Here is a 16,745-nt window from a genome sequence, read left to right as displayed (position 1 = left end):
TATCAATGTGGAAGGATGAGGAGGTCAAGGTTTCCCTGCAGAAAGACCCCAAAACATGTCACCAAACACTTCAAACCCAGACTGCCGACTGAGTCATAAGTAGTTCCTTCTAAAATCACAATATTACTTAACGATGCTCCAAAGGAGTTTTCAACCAGTGGAAATAAAACCATAAAGTTTTATGATAAATACAAAATATAACTAGCCTAACATGCTTGGAGGTTATTTGGCTTGAAGGTTAAAGATATGGCTTCATATCTTTGGATTTATTCAAAAGAATTTAAAATATCTACATTTTTAAAAAGATACTTCTCATACACTAGTTTTTGGCTTGGTTATGGTACATTCAATTGGTATACTTTTATTCATATAGCTCCAGCTCACATCAAAAGTCACCTCAAGGCACTTATATTGTAATGTTAAGAGCCTGCAGTTTGGTTTCTTAGAAAGAAACCAATTAAAAATGTATTATTAGTTTTTATATTTGGCTTTTAGACTGGTTTTGTCCATGGTTTTGAATGGCATTTGACTGGATTTTGGAGTTGGTTTCACACTTGGATTAGATAAGCTTCAGTTTAGCTGGGATTTGTTTTTGATTTCAGCTTAAAGACTAGTTAGACATATTAAAATGGTTACATGTATCCACAATTAGAAGGAGACAAAGCAAATATCCTTCTCCAATACCTGATAATCTGCAGAGATCCTCCAATAAGTGATTTATCCAAAGCGTGAATGAATTATGAAAATGCACAAAAAAATATTAACTGACTCGTATTTGTTTTGTCTGCCAGCTTGGGAAGATGGCAGTGAAAAACAGTTATATAAAAGTAAATAAGGATTTTAAGGTCCTGAAGTTAAACTAAGGCAAAGATGGTAAAATGTGTAAATGATGTATAAAGCTTAAAAATCCATTGAAATAATGTTACATTTTACAACAATATAGATTGAATTTGTCCCCTGAAAACTGATTGGACAACGTGGAAGAGTAAAAGCAGACAGAGAAATAAATGTCTTTCTTTGTCTCATAGATAAAAAAGAGAAGATGGGTGAACTTACAGTCCGCAGGGCTGAGTCCTCGGGCCGCTGAGATCATGGATAGGGTGGGGCTGCTGTGCACAGAGCGCAGGTAGTGCTCCATGTGAGGGCTGACATAGGGGTGAGGCGGGCTGAAGGGAGAGTCACCCGTGGCCACTGCAGCTGGCGAGAGGCGAATCAGGGAGATGTCGGAGATGACGGGGCTGCCGGCCAAACCTGCAGGGCTGGAACAGAAAAGACAAATTATATGCAAACTGCTGCATACTGCAGTTGATCTTTACACTTCTTTAACCCAATCAGCAACCAGCTCCAGAGGTTATGTTCACACTTTTGTAACAATGGAGCAAAGACGAATTGGATATACAAACATAATACTTGTTAGCTTCCAGATTTAGGATCTCCCCCCTTAAAAGCTGCGTGCCATCAACATGAAGCACGCTTTGACACGACCACCTGAAGCGCCCTCGCACTCCACAAACTCCTGCGGTGACGGTGAGTAATCCACCTGCGAACCCAATCCTCCCAGCATCCACCTCAGTGTACACAGAGTGTTGAGAGTGATATCACGTCTAACGCGGTTCCTCTATCGAGCTTTTGATCTGGGAGAGGAGGAGGAAGGGGTGAGATCAGGGTCATGGGACGAGCAGACAGTGGGGGAGGAAGTGCTGCACGGCGAGGAGAACAGCCTCTACAGATTACACTTGTGTCCACGGGGCATTTTGTGGGCGTCTTTCACCTGTGTAAGGTTATCTGGAAGACGGCTGATTCTGCGGTTTTGGGGAAGATGAGCCTGATAAAAGAATGCAAAGCTGACACCTTTGTCCTGAATCTGTGAACTTCAGAGTTACACAAATATATGCACAAAAGTATATTTTTACTAAATGTGAAGTGAGCAAGCTTTGAAAAACTGGAGATGTTCTCAGAGTTCTTCTGTCAGATTTGCTTGTCACAGTCATTTCATCTCAGACTGACACCATGAGGTTCAGATCAGGGCACGAGTTTTGGATTGCATGTCTGTACTTGGTTTTACACATGCCATACACTGCTTTTGCACTTGGTTTTAGACAAGCTTCCACTTTGTCTTTGATTTAAGATACGTTTCAGACTTTGTAATGCCAGGTTTTATTCTTGATTTCATATTTAGGTGTTAACTTGGCTTCGGACTGCTTTGTGCATAGTTTAGACTGTTTTTGACATTATTTGAGGTTTTTTCACTCTCACTGTTGTCTTCGGTCTTAGTTTCATACATTTTTGACTAGATTCATTCTAATTTGGACTTTGTTTTACACTGTGGTTTGAACTTGGCTTTAGATCAGGTGTTGGACTAATTTGTTTATCTTATTTTATTCTTCCTTTTTATATGATTTCTAACATGGCGTTGCACTTCATTTCGAACCTCTTTGCACATGGTTTTGGATTACATACGGACTTTTATTTTAGGTTTTTCAGCTCACCTTTGGGCCATTTGGGACTTGGCTTTGGAGATTTTTGCTGGGTTTGGCTAAAACAGCTGGATTTTCAGCTGTTTTAAACTAGTTTCTTGACGTGTCTTTGGTCCTCACATACTTTTAGCCTGGTTTTGCTCCAGTTTAGAGTTGGGTTTTAGACTCATTTTGGAGTTGGTTATCTTATAATTTTATTTTTGACTTTGTATTTGGTTTAGGACTTGACTGCAGATTTAGTTTTGAACTTCATAGTTTTAGGACTGGCTTTTGGCTTGATTTCACTTTATTCTTCACTTCGTCTTTGGATTGTGACTCAGGTTTGGGCTCATTAGAATTCCACTGGTTCTGGAGCATTTTGTATAAGTTGGAGCAAAAGTTGTATGGATTTGTTGAAGCAGAACTTCCTCGAACAATCAGAAAACAGTACTCACTGGATGCACTTCCAGTTCTGTCAGTACATGTATAGCTCTGTAACGGGCTTCATTGTGTTGAGTTGCCAGGCTTTTTTCTATGCTAGGTGTGGCTGTCCCTGGTCTATCTTGGCTATGTCCTCAGTGATAGTATTAAACATATCTATAAAATAAAATACAGCAGGTTTCCAAAGTGCTTGGAAGTCCAGAGGGGCTTTGTCAAAGTGGTAAAAATCAATGAGTAATTCAAGAGAAAGAGAGAGTTCATAGTTTGAAGGTGCACTTTTTGATTAAACCATAGCATGTGTTTTAAAAAATAGAAATTTTATCCTGAAAGCCAATGGTTAATGGAGAACATGATGCAGGAAGAGAAAATAAAAGTTCTATCATCAAGTATTAATTGAACTAAAATGTGCTGATCTCATGTTTCACTGCGACAGCGGAATTTCAAAGAGTCGCTGCCAAAGTCAATCATCGGTGTCAGCAAAAACCTCTCGTGAAGGAGGAAAGTTTCTCAGCTAGATGAAAAGAATTCTTTTATTTCTTATTAACCACAGACTCAAAAGACCTTTCGGGGTTTTGACCAATTTCAAAGTTAGAAATGTCAATAAAACTACTGAACATTTAATCAAAATGAAAAAGTTCTTATCATTATTCATTCAAGTGGTTTGAATCTGAACCCACAGCTGATGTTTCAGTCAGTCATCTCCACATCTGTGCGACGACCTCTGCTTAACGTTCACCAAATCTTTTCTATCTCTCACATGGCTGCTTCATTAAAAATACACTCTCTCCCTTGTCCGTCCATCCAACAAAGACTTGACTGCCTCACAGCCAGAGCGTTGGATTGCATCACGACTGAGGCAATGTTTTTCTGTCTCCCCATGCACACAATAAAGATCTGATTTTCCACCCAAAAACATAATCAGCCCCTCGGTCTGTTTGAAATATTAACACTCTCGTCATGTAACAGCCTGAGGCCTGTCTGTCTTTGAATCCAGCCTAAGTTGGGTTGTTTACCATGATAACAAGCTCCTCCAACAATCACAGTCTGAATCAGATGAGAATATAAATATTTCTCTCTTTAAATCTAACCTGAAAGCTTTGTTTAAGAACACTAAGAGCTAGTCATGTAATATTCAGATGTTCAGAAGGTGCCAGCAGGCTGCAGGTTGAGCACAATGCTCCACCTTCGAAGCGTGTCCTGGTTTGGCGCCATGCAGCAGGCTGAGACAGGAAGGAGCCGCCCGGGAGAGGCGGAAATAGGTGGTGGTTACAAAGAGGATCCCTGTCTTCTGTCTCGTGAGAAAAAAATGTAATCTTATGGTATACATCTCAGTTCTTCAAATTATACTGAGCGCAATTTGTTTTATGCATCGGGAGACATTTTTCATCTACTGTTACTTCTTTTACAGCTGCTTTTCTATCTGCAAGCATTCAAATCTGATCTAATTCAACTTAAATGTACAACACACATTTCTGAACTCTCAAAAGTTTTTACATCACTGCATGCAATGAAGCGGCAACTTCTTCAACTGAAAAATGCAGCGCCGCAAAGAAGTGCAGTTCCTCTAATGGCCACTTGAAACCGGCTTTAAAGGTAAGTTAGTGCTCACAGATATTAAAATGTTAAATTTTACAGTAGAAGCAATCAGGCCATTAACTGCAGGCAAAATACACTGCAGTGTCATTTTAACCTGGCAAAGTTCATAAATTTGACTTTTATGTCTGATGATTTCTGAGACTGTTTTTGCAAATCTAATGCTTTCTATGTAAAAAATAATCTAATTTTAATTTTAGCACAAATTAATGACTTTAAACTTGAAATTCTGAATGTTTTCTCTGATTATCACCCCCTCTGCTCTGTTTTTAGCTTACAGTGCACTATTATGCATTATTATACACATTAATCTTTACCTAGCTAAAGAACAGAAGTATAGCAGGATGTGGGACACAGTGCAACCAGCATGTTTTTCTTATCAACAAACAAAAAACATTTAAATGCTCTCTTAGAGGAAATCTGCCAACCAGTTCTTTTACCGGATAACGGCAGATTCAAAAGGCCATATCAGCAGCAGCCATCTAGGTTGTTTTTTAGGCCTACTCTATATTAGATAAACGGCTGTGATTGGCCTGGTTTGAACAGGAGGAGGGCCAGAGGCATTCTGCACATAAGCTCTTGGATTCGTCTGGTTCCCAAGTTGTTAGTGCTGCTGATGGATCATGAAGTTAGACAATAAAAAACAGCCGAGCCGTGATTGCTCCTGTGTTTTACAAAGCTTTTAAACTGGAGGTAACAGACTGGCAGACAGACTCTGAAACATCAGTTTCACTGAGTTGATCTCTAATGCTATTATGACTCATTTCTGCTTAATTTTTCACAGTTAAACCTCCACATGAACAGCATATCTTCATATCTTGTCTTTTGATCCTCAAAAACTCCTGTGCAGTAAAAGATGCATCTGAGCTATATGGACTCTTCTGCATCCTTCTGTTTATTTTTGTTTTATTTGTGAGTGTGTGCGTGCACATATACATGGATGACACCAGAGATGAATTACAGTGTGACAGTGACTCTCGTCTCTGGTGTCGGGCCCGGCGAGCTCTCTGATTTAGATAAATCACGCCGTGCAGCAGCGCGCCACTGAATAAACTTCCACTGTAGGTTTATGAGTCTGCTGCGTGAAGCAGACCTCTCAAACTTAACAGGCAACAATGCCCCCTCCACCTCCTCCACCATCGCCAACCTGAAACCCCCAAACACCTCATGAGGTAAAAGAAATGACCTAGATACAAACAAACAGAAGATGGGGCTGCAAATCACGGCCTGCTTCAGAAGTCAATTCATCATTTCATCCTCAGTTTGTTTTCTCTTTAAAGCTTTGAGGAGATTTATTTTATTTATGAGCGTTTCTAAAAACCAAATTTTAATGAAGTATGGATAAGTTTAGAAATTGAGTCTACACACTGATGTGTAGAAGTTGTGTTTATTGTTAAATAACATTTTTCTGGATGTCTTTCTATTAAATATTAAAACTGTGTTTTCCATTTGACATGTGAGGCAATGACAAATAAATAATAGAAATCAATGTTAACAAGCAGATGTAAGCCTAGCTTTAAATTGAAATTAAAAAAAAAACTTTGAGAAGCTTTTTTCTGAGCTGAAAAATTGTATGGACAGAGGTACCGTTTTAACATGAACATTGTATTCATTTTTGTTATATAGCTGTGAAACTGTGTCTCTTAGGTATCTGTTAGTTGTGGTGTGCCACAGGAGTCTGTTTCTGGGCCACATTTATTTTCTTTATATATGTTGTGCTTTCAAGTAATTTGAGTTACTGCTGAAGACACCCTGATAAACTATTGGCTCAAATTGTTGTCATAAATATTTTGTACTTGTAAATCAAATGCTTAGTTAGTTTTGTAACCTTGTAAACCAAAATATCTGAAAACTTTATGTTCGTGCATCTATAGATGAGAATTTGTGTGTGTAAAAAAATTTGTTTGCGAAAAATATTTGCAGAAGTTACAAATTCTTTTTGTTAAGGTCTGGTTACAGACACAAAGCAAAAAACTACTCTGCGCTTCCCTGGCTGTGTGTGAGTTTCAACTTACGAGTACGAATTTTGACCCAATTTTTCTTCCTTTCAGCTGATTGGTCAATGTCATGTCGATCACAAATTTGACAAATTTACAAAACTCAGTTCTAAGCTGGATGGACAGTATTTTTTTTCCAAATGAACAGACTGAATCATCAAAATGAAATTAGTCACCTGAAACTAGCTGAAACTTGCTAAAAAATACTGTGTTTAACTACTAATTACAAACTGTTATCTCAGATGGTGAAAGAGTTTCAACAAGAATCTTTTGGAACAATGGTAGTACTAGCTTAACAAAGAGCAGGCTATTATCTCACTACAACTGATCACAAATGAAGGAGGGAAAATCTGAGTCGAATTTTTAACACACATACTGTTAGCTCATCAAGAAGACACTAAAAGCAACAGGAAGCATTTAGCTTAATTTAACACAAAGTCCATGTCTCATGAGCTGCTGTAACTCCTCGCTTATCATTTTCCAGTGTATAAGGTATAGAAGGGAAATTTCTTGTTGGGTTCTAACTTGAAAATCTCTGTCATTAGCTGGTTCTCTGATAAAATTATGACTTTTGGAAATCTTGGTATCAGCTTCAATATTAATTTCAGTTTTGTCCAGCACATCATGAGTTTAGCATCTACAGACACAAAGGCAGCTAAAAAAAACCCATCCAATCGAACAGAACTGAGATGCTGGGCTTTTAACCAGGACAGAAAGAACTGAGTTTAGTATTTTACAACTTTCATTACTCTCCATTGCTGCAGAAAAAATCTATTAACAAATGTCTTGGAACAAGAATTCTGATCTTTTTTTCCATGTTGTCTGAGATCAATTTCCCCTTATTCTACTTTGGCTCCCCTGAAGAAGGCTTTCCATCTGTCCAGTCTCATACATACTGATGCATGTCCATAAAGTGGAGATTTTCTTCATTTAAACTGGAAAAACTTCCCATCTTTAGCCTGGATGGTCTGGAAATGGCAAGATGTTAATTATTTCTAATGCCTTAAATGGCATGTTTTCTAGCTACATCTCTGAGAGGTTTGTAGTTTGAGTCAAGCAACCAGCAGAAAAATAACAGGACCCTAACGTCTGGAACGATCTCCAGGAACTCAGATTGGTAGTGTAAAAAACTTACTTTAAAGTTAAAGGAAAGTTGATCTTAAAAGCAACTTCTAGGGTAAAGACTTTCCTGATTTTGCTTGAGTTTTAGTCTTTTGTTATATCTTTCTTAAGTTTTATTTTCTTGCCCCTGTGAATCACTTTGTAATGTGGACTGTGTCAAAGTGCCGCACAAGCAGGTAAACTGTAGAGCAGGAGGAAAGTGTCCTTCATTGCCCCATCTACAGAACTAAAAATGTCTTCTCAAAAAAGTTACTTTGTTCCACCAAAAGTTTCAATATGTAGATCTGATCCCTGCCTTATACATGATGCTGTTTGCAGACTCGCTCCGTCCGCAGAGACACCATCACGGAGGAGGAAGTGTTCCTCATCTGCAACCTTCTTGCCTTACTGTCATCTGCCGGCAACAGCGAGGGAAGAAAAAGCGTCCTGTGCATCCGGTGGAGGGAAAAAAAGAAGAAGCTTTCCCTCGGCTGCTTTTTATGACAGGCCTGACAAAATAACCAGCCCTCTCATTACGGTATATGCAAACAATGATAAAGGGGACGGCGGCAAGATGTCATGTTAGACAATCAAGGAGGGGACCTCTGACACGCTGCCACGAGTGTGTAATAAAGTGCCGCGGCAGGCGACAAATGACACCGCACTTAATTTGCTGCGCAATGTTCCTGTAATTAGGTGAATTTGGCACAGGCAGGGGGGAGCGACAGCTAGATCAAGGTCTTGATGAATTAGGGGTCCACTGTCAAGATCAAATCACATTAATCAAGGTGGCCGAGTCCGCGGACAGCCATCCCCTCCCTACCCCCTCCCTCCCTTCTCCCAGCCGGCGTGATGAATAGCCCTGCTTCCGCCAGGCGCGAAGTATGCATCACCATCAAATCTGTGAATTTAAATGTAAGAGTACTATTTGGAGGATTCTATTGACTTTTTTTGTCCCGCCGCCAGTTTTTCTTCGGTGATAAAGTAACTCTGAAGTCTCCTCGTTGTTCAAAGTGTGCCACGAATGCGGCAGCCCCCTGCCTGATTTTATATAGCTCACTTTCTTAAAAGTTTACAATTAAGACGTGCAGTTTCTGTTTGTTGTTTTTGTTAAAATACTTTAAGTTTTATTATTTCACTACAGGTTTTCTAACACTAGCAGGCCTTCACTCCTGCTAACGATGTATTTTTTTGGGAGAAGACATTTGTCCTTATTCTAATTTGGGACACAGCAGGAATACTCCACTTCAGTCTTCAAGAGGCAGCACAAACCAGTCAAGTAATCATTAATCAAACTCTGTTTCTTTAGCATGTTTCATGCAGATCAGTGAAATTTAAAATGATTCAAAATCCAATAATTAAAACTAAATACAATAAAGAAAACACACACCTATAAAACAGAAAACACATTACAGCTACTTCTGAAACAAGTATAAACCTCTAATGTGTCAGGATTGGTTTCCCATTTTGGCTTTTTTACTAGCTCTTTGGGGGCAGGGGTAGGAAAACCATCTTTAGTGTTTCAAGATTGTCCCATTGACTGTGTATAATGTCTCTGCTCTAGTTTAAAGTCAATAAAACAAATACCCTCCTCCTGGTTTCTCTCTTGTTTTAATTGGGATTGCCAGTGTAGCTGCTCCTTACATACAAATTCATTCGAAGAGACCAACATGAAATTATAGTGATGGATTAAATCAAACATAAATCTTCCAATAATTATGAAATTTAATGCAATAATGGGGAAAAAACCTGCAGAACCACCTGAATGTCACTAATCTCAGATATTGCCATCTATCACCAGACCCTTAATTAACCTTAATGCCGTTTACATATTGTCTTGACAGTTAATGTTATGAAGTAGCCATCACCAGACTCATATACTTCATCTAAAGGGTAGTGGGCGGGTCCCGAGTTAAACTTCAAATCCTGCAATTAAAGTAATTACCAATAAGAGTGAATCATCATAGTGTTGCTTACAGATGATCTTATGATCGGTGGGGTTTTCTCTCTACCTTACTATACTAGATACTAGAGTACCTGGAAATGACTGTTGTTGTGAATTGATGTTAAATAAATAAAAGTGAATTTAATTTTAACAAATAAAAATACACTTATCTGGGTCAAGATACAGGGATAGCAGTCTAAGCAGAGAAGCCCAGACCTCCCTCTCCCATCCCCAAGCCAGGCAAGAGATATAATCTCTCCAGCATGTCCCGGGTCTGCCCAGGAGGACATACCCAAAATCCCTCACCTAGAAGCATCCTAATCAGATATCACTTCAACAGACCTCAACCACCCCAAGAGACCAAGGCATCTACGGACAGACAATCAATGGAACATGTTAGCCACATGGTCCAACCCTCTAGTGGACCCATCATCCTTTTAGAGGAAAATCTAATAAAAATCAGAAACAGAAACAACGCTAAAACCTAGATCAGTGAAGTATGTATCTACATATAAAATATGTTGAGTCAAAGGCGGTTTGGACATGGATGATGGTTGACTTCACCACTTGAAAGAGTTCTGTTCCCCATTGGGGTTAACCTGACATCTCAATGACTTTTCCCAAATAGCTGGGAGGTTTAAGATTCCGATAGAATTCGTGGCTCCAGTTCCTGTGGGATAATGGCTTTATTGTAAAGTTTCTTTAGAAGTCTTTTTGGAGTTTTAAATTGTGTTAAATGGACCTCATCAGCAGATTGAGTTTGCAAAGCTGTTGTGAAGTTCATTCCTGACCTTGCAAATGACTCCAGCTGCTGATGAAACTCATGTATTTTGATCAAAAGCTCTCCATAAAAGTTGAAAACGTAAGGAGTGACTTTCCTAACCGCTGTTTTGAGAACCAACTTTAAACCAGACACATTTTCAGAGTCTTTCAAACTGTGAAATGAAGTGAAACCAAAGTCTCATTCAGTCTGCTGCACGGTTATAGGTTTTGGAGAATTCAGAGGAAAAATTCTGGTTTGACTTTTAAATAAAAGCAAGAACAAAACCGACACTGTGTTTTCTCAACAAAGTGAATTTCCCTAGAGAAAATAAATGGGATTTCATCTGCGACTGAACCTCACTGCAACCCAGAAGTCGGACTCACCACCAGCACTGAAGCCTGTTTTGTGACCTCTATACTCCAGGAGTTTAATTACGGTGCTAGCTCGGGGGCAACACGGCCTGCACCACACAGATTAGCTCCACAACAAGCCATTAATGAATATAAAGAGGTGCTGGGCGGAGGTGGGGTGTATTATGTCATCAGTGATGGATCCGGCCCTGCCGATCGCTGCTAATGGAGCGAGCTGCAGATTGACACCATCCAACTTAAATTTTATTTAACTTTTCACTTAGTCAGAAACAGAAAGGGAAATAAATATAGCTAGTAGTAGCCATAAATGTAACTCCACTCAGACACTGTGGGCATGTTTATTCTTATTTTTCACTGGTAGACCTGATCTGATATAACTTATTTCTTAAAAGGAAAACATCAATCTTTAAAGAGCTTTGCATTTACATAAGAAGTCCGTAAATCTTGTATCAAACTGAGGACAAAAACTTCCAGTGTAGTAAAACTTTAATACTTTCAACACCGCTGAAAACAGGGAACCTCAGTTAAAGCTGGAAATCTTCGTCCTGCTGGTAAAATGCCTTGCTTAGTGGCACCTCAGCTATTAAAGGAGAATATTTTCCTCTCTTCTCAGTGAGATTTTTACCAGTTTGGATCCGAGCAGCTGAACTTCAGACTTCTCAAGCATCAGAGTGTTTCATCCCCAGACGGCTGGAGCCAGAAGAGCAAAGCTTGCCCACATAATCAAACTGTATCGGAAACAAGGGCTGTAGAGGGGAAATTTAGGAACTAGCATTGATTATTCACTTTGGAAGTCAGCATGTTGTCATCTGCTTTTGATATTGAACTTGGCAAACGTTCAGCTCTCATCAGCTAGCGTGCTATCACAGCAAATCCTCCAGAGTTAAAAAAAAAAAAAGAGAAAAAAACAACCTCTGTACTGTTCTGGAGTAACTGAATATGAATACTATTTGCATCAAGAAGATCTGATGACTTGAAGCCAGTTTAGTGAAGAAGCCTCTTTGGAGATAATTACCCAGAAAGAAGAAGAAGAAGGCGGTCACTTACCTGTGCATGGCATGGAGTGCGTGAGGCTCGTAGTGGTATCGCCCCTCGTGATGGCGCATGTCAATCGGGATCGGCGTGTGGAAGGTTGGGAAGATGTGGTGGGGGGCTGCAACAACAGAGAGGCAAAGAAGAAGAAGAAGAAGAGAGTTAGCCGAGGAAGGCAGAGCGGGAGAGAGGAGACTTCAAAAAAAGAAGAGAGAAATTTCAAAGGCAAAAGGGCTACAATAAAGCAACATGAATTTCAGAGCAAGCTGAGCACTTTCGTGTAAAATATTGGCACTATCACACAAGAGAAGTGGAATAAATAAATAATCAAAGTTGTCCTAAGAAATCCTACATCTTGAACATAAAAGATATCCAACTGGGCTTTTGACAAAGACCTGCAGCTAGACGGTCTTTGAACTAGACGGGATGATGGACTGTGTGGAGGGAAGCTGCAGCCCCGACTCAAACTGGGACTGACAGCGCCGGGAAAATGCTTTCTTCTACTCACGCTCTTTCCATCCAAACAGCCTGAGTCTCCTCTGGAGCTCCAAACAGGCTCATAAAACACAGCTAAAGCCCTTAACTGACTCAACACAGAGTCCACACACTCCCCCTGTGTCGGGTGTAAACACAAGTGCATGTGTCTGACTGATTATTGGTTGTTTTTCCGGACATAATTACTGGAGGAGGAAATTGTGTGACTGTGCTTTCTGTTTCTGGGATTGAAGAGCCGGATGCATGGTTCCTGATCTGTGTTTGTCGGCTCAGTGTTGGGATAAATTACTGAGGTGTAATTCCAAAAACTTAAAACAACAAAGACCAGAGTATCTGGACTTTTTTTTCATCCGAGGCATGAGTCAAGCTCCAAAAACGCTGGAGCCTACATTTCCCATAAGGCAATTAAAGCTTTGGGGCCCTTGATTCTATAGTACATGATGGATGAATACCTGCTATCATCCAGGGAAAGGAAACAACATTCAGCTGTCCATATGGGAAGACACCTGAGTGAACATGCTAAATTGTTCATCAACACAAAGTGATGAAACATCCTCATCTCAGCCACAAATCCAACCCACACATCTCACTTCAAACTGCAATACAATAAATGTTGTACTCCTGCAGTCCAACCTGAATGACAGTAGTTGCCATTAAGACAAAACCTGTTTCTCAAGCTCTTGCAACATCTCCCTTTGTATAATCTAAGGACCTCTGTATCATTCCACTGGTTTATCATTAAAATGACAATAGACTGGTGTCTTCAACCTGGCCATGCTGCATGCTTGAGGTTCAAAAAATTGAGAAGTGAATGCTGAAACAACACCAAAGCTAAATGATTCAGGAGAGATTTGAAACTGTTAGTAAGCAAGACAGCCTGAGCTGACAAAGTGATTTTGTAGCAAGCTTTGGCTGTGAAAGAACAAAGAAAGGCATTAGCTAAAATCTCTAAAGCTATCCACAATTGTAGCTAAGCTACAAACAATGACTAGCTAACAGAAAATCTAATTTTGATGTCACAGAAAGTCACAAAATGTTGACTTTGCCCACAAAAGATAAGTTACAAACCAGCTGCTGATTGGTGTTTTGTTGCATTCTAGCAGAGCCATGCTAATGGTTCCACATTTCCAGCCTTTATGCAACGCTAAGCTAATAACTGTAGCAACAGATGTCGTTTTGTTTTAATACAAGCAGAATTTCCAAACGCATCTAACTTTTTCCTGTAAACTCAGATTCCTCTTACATTAGATAAAAACTGTTTGTGTCAGATAAGCATGAAGACAAAGCCCAGGTTGTGTTTAATAAAGGTGCATTCCTGCTTCTCATTTACCCAGCCGTTTGTTTTTACAAGCTCTGAGCATCCTTTTAATGGCCCTTTTTATTTGTCATTAAGGCGCTGTTTTCCTTTCATGGGTTCTTCTCGGATCTGGGAAGTTTACCCAAAACATCAGAACTAATTAGCTGTTGCGATAACACGAAACCACAGAAGATGTCGTGTCTTTATTTTACCACCACATAAACAGAGCCTTTTGGGGGGTGGCTCGCTCAGCTTTATGGAGTTATGTTTCTTGTTAACATTTTTCTCAGGTTTTTAATCTGGAAAAGCTCCACGAGGGCATTGCCTGACTCTCTCTCTACATGGTTCTCTCATCGTCTCCTCGCTCGTCCTCGCTGCAGTTTTCACGTCCTGCTAATTGCATCCTGGTGTGTCTCGACTCCGGGCTGCCGGATCAGAGACGAAGAAGACAGAGAGCGAGGAGGAGGAGGTGAGCCAGCTGATCTCTGGATTGCATTAAAATTCTTCCTGTGTGACACACACACGCGCGCGCGCGGGCGCTCTTGCGGGCGCTCTTGCGGGAATCTCTCAGGGTGACCTGGGATTTGGGAGCGGCGGGGTCAGGGCCACGGATCATTATCTGCTCTCCACCGAGCGGGATAGGGATAACGTGGCCTCCTGGGGCCTCTAGGGGCCTCAGACCTGAGTGAGTCAGCATTCCAGGTCCATTCCTCTCACTCTGCCCCTGACAGCGTGACGGACAGCCCCGGTCCCTGAACGCCTGCAGAAATAGCCCACTTTACTTCATTTTGGGCCAGCCGCGGGGGGCCCGCAGGGGGCCCGCAGGGACGGGGGGCTGGATTCCTTCAGGCGACCAGCTCAGCCTTGTCACACCATCGTTTGGGCCGTGTTTGCTTTGGAGGAAGACGCGATTCAGAGGCTCTGCTGAGGAGGGAGCCGGTTTCCTGTCGCCGACAGTTGGAACGAGTGACTGCTTTCACTTTTTCAGTGTGGAAATGTCTCTGAATGAAGTGCTTGGGTCATCGCTGTCACTCATCAGAGCACGAGGGGGAATTAAGAAAGACGCTAAATGGGTTGTTTTGGTGCTTTCGCAACTGACCCGTTTGTTAAATAAACTCAGTTCAGTTTATTTAGGCGAGTGTGAACTCTGGTTATATGGTGAGAAGGACTGTGATATGGCTTCATGCAACTGAAACTCTGAATCAAAGGAGCATTAAACTTTGGAATATGGTTTTCTGGCAAATAACTTTTATTTATTCCCTTAATCGAGTCCCAGGGTTCTTGAAGAGCAGCTTTTAGTTCAGCAGTGTCTCATTACGATGAAACAGCGCAGAAAAAAACAAGAAAGTGTTTCTCTTTCATTCTACTCTGTTGTAGTCATCACGGAAGACTAAACCCTGCTTCCTGACGTTGACAAACACATCTGGTATTAATAAATGCAAATGCCACAAAAATGACAGCATGTACCAGTATAAACCGTCAGCTGAGCTGAGACATTATAAACACAGAGAGTTTAATCAAATGCTGGCTTCAAAACTCAGTGGAGAGCTGGTTTAGTCTCTGATACGACAAAAAACAGCAAAATAAAGTCCACAAGAACTATAAAAAATCTGAGGTGATGCCTCTTTGTTCAATCAAGAGACCAAAAAGCAAAGAGACACAAATGGCAGTGAAGAGAAATGAATCGAAAGCAGCAATTTTCTGATTTGAACTCTGTAACCAGAGTTTTTTTTAATTATTTTTTTGTGAATCACACTCACATACAGTGTTTATATTAAGTGTTGCACTAGAAATCTCTCAAGTTCAAGGATGATAAAACATAAAGTGATTTAGTTGCATTCAATTCGTATGTAAGCAAAATTAAAAATAATAAGTTACCACAAATCTTTTTTTAATTTAGTAGAAATTGAAATGTTTGTCAGTGGGTAAACAATTAGTGTTGCTCACTCAGAAAAAGCAACTTATTCTTAGTCCTGTGTGCTTGCAATGAATAAGTTGTCCTAACGTGGTTATCGTAAATAAGCTTTACTTTGTTTTTTTTATTAGAATTGACAGTGCATTAGAGGCTGTGGTTACTCTTCTACTGATATTGGATTTAAACGTGATGAACTCACCCAGTGTGTGCGGGGCAAGGTCATATAAGCTCTTATAAACAGAACAAGCAAACTTGAATATTTTAACATTTTTAAAACTTAAAAATGGTATCATATTTCTGGAGTAGGAGACAGTAATGGACGGAAAAATGTTTTCCAATTAAATGAGGAATCAAATCGATAATTGATATCAATAATGGAACCGTATTTTATCTTTATCTTATCAATTCCCATCCTTAATTACTCAAACCAAGACTTCTTCCTAAATCAAACTAGTAGTTTTCCATGCCGAAAGTCATTTATATTGCCTAAACCTATACTGAACACAAATTTAATAAAGACATCTTAGTTTCTAAGCCCAACCAGGAGCTACAATCCAACACATACCACTGCTGTCCCACCAACCCCCTAACACAGACTTTGGAGGTCTAGGACCCGTATCTGTGGTGCACATGGAGGCGTAGACACTAAATGGGCATTTTGAAGTGAAAAGAAATGAAACAGCATTATGTGAAACTCCAACATGGCGAGGCACTGACTGTTCCTACCTTTTATTAACAAAGAGAGAGTGTGACCAAACAAGACCGAGGTCTTTATGATATACACAAGAGAAGATGAAGAAACGTCAGGAACAAAGTTCTGCTTCAGTGTGGCATGAAAGAGACAAACAGGTTTTACTTACAGTGTTAAAGATGTTTCTGTGGGATTTAAGAGCAGTTTGATAATGTGGTCAGTAACACCTGTGTTTACCTAATATTTCATGTGATGATGAAGATGAAGCAGACCTCAACAAACAAGCCAAATCTAATGAACCACAGGTGGGAGAGTCCTACTTTTCCTCCTCTTCTGAAAAAGTTCTGATGGTTATTAGTTTTTTATTGATTGGTTTCAAGTTGGATTTCAAAAAAAAAAAAAAGTCTTTAAATGGGTGAAACTGATCTGTGGTTAGCAGTGAAGACGCTTGTATCTGTTCCTGTGAGTTCCAGTCATGACTGACTCGTGTTAAGGGCGAAGCCGCCCCTTCCTCTTCCTCGCTGTTTGTCGTGGAAAAAGCCCCGCGGTCGCGTGTTTTTATTGGAGTGCTTCACATTAATTAAAGGCTCCAAACGTGACATTCAAAAGTCAGACGGCAGCAGCTGTGAAGAGGACGAGCAGCGAAGT

The 16,745-nt window shown here is 40.2% G+C and overlaps 1 protein-coding gene across 2 annotated transcripts in view; it reads right to left on the bottom strand.

Moving 5' to 3' along the window:
* LOC113016477 (zinc finger protein GLI2-like) overlaps nt 1–16,745 on the bottom strand; it is a 94,165-nt gene that overhangs the window by 29,672 nt on the left and 47,748 nt on the right. For both annotated transcript variants that reach the window (XM_026159321.1, XM_026159322.1), the window contains exons 3-4: nt 11,715–11,820; nt 1,057–1,259 (exon numbers count right to left, since the gene is read on the bottom strand). In XM_026159321.1, the coding sequence (XP_026015106.1) occupies nt 1,057–1,259; nt 11,715–11,820 (309 nt within the window). The remainder of the gene's footprint in view (nt 1–1,056; nt 1,260–11,714; nt 11,821–16,745) is intronic.

Source organism: Astatotilapia calliptera, chromosome 23 (genome assembly GCF_900246225.1).
Source record: "Astatotilapia calliptera chromosome 23, fAstCal1.2, whole genome shotgun sequence".
Taxonomy (NCBI): Eukaryota; Metazoa; Chordata; class Actinopteri; order Cichliformes; family Cichlidae; genus Astatotilapia; species Astatotilapia calliptera.
This window is presented reverse-complemented; position numbering and strand designations above follow the sequence as displayed.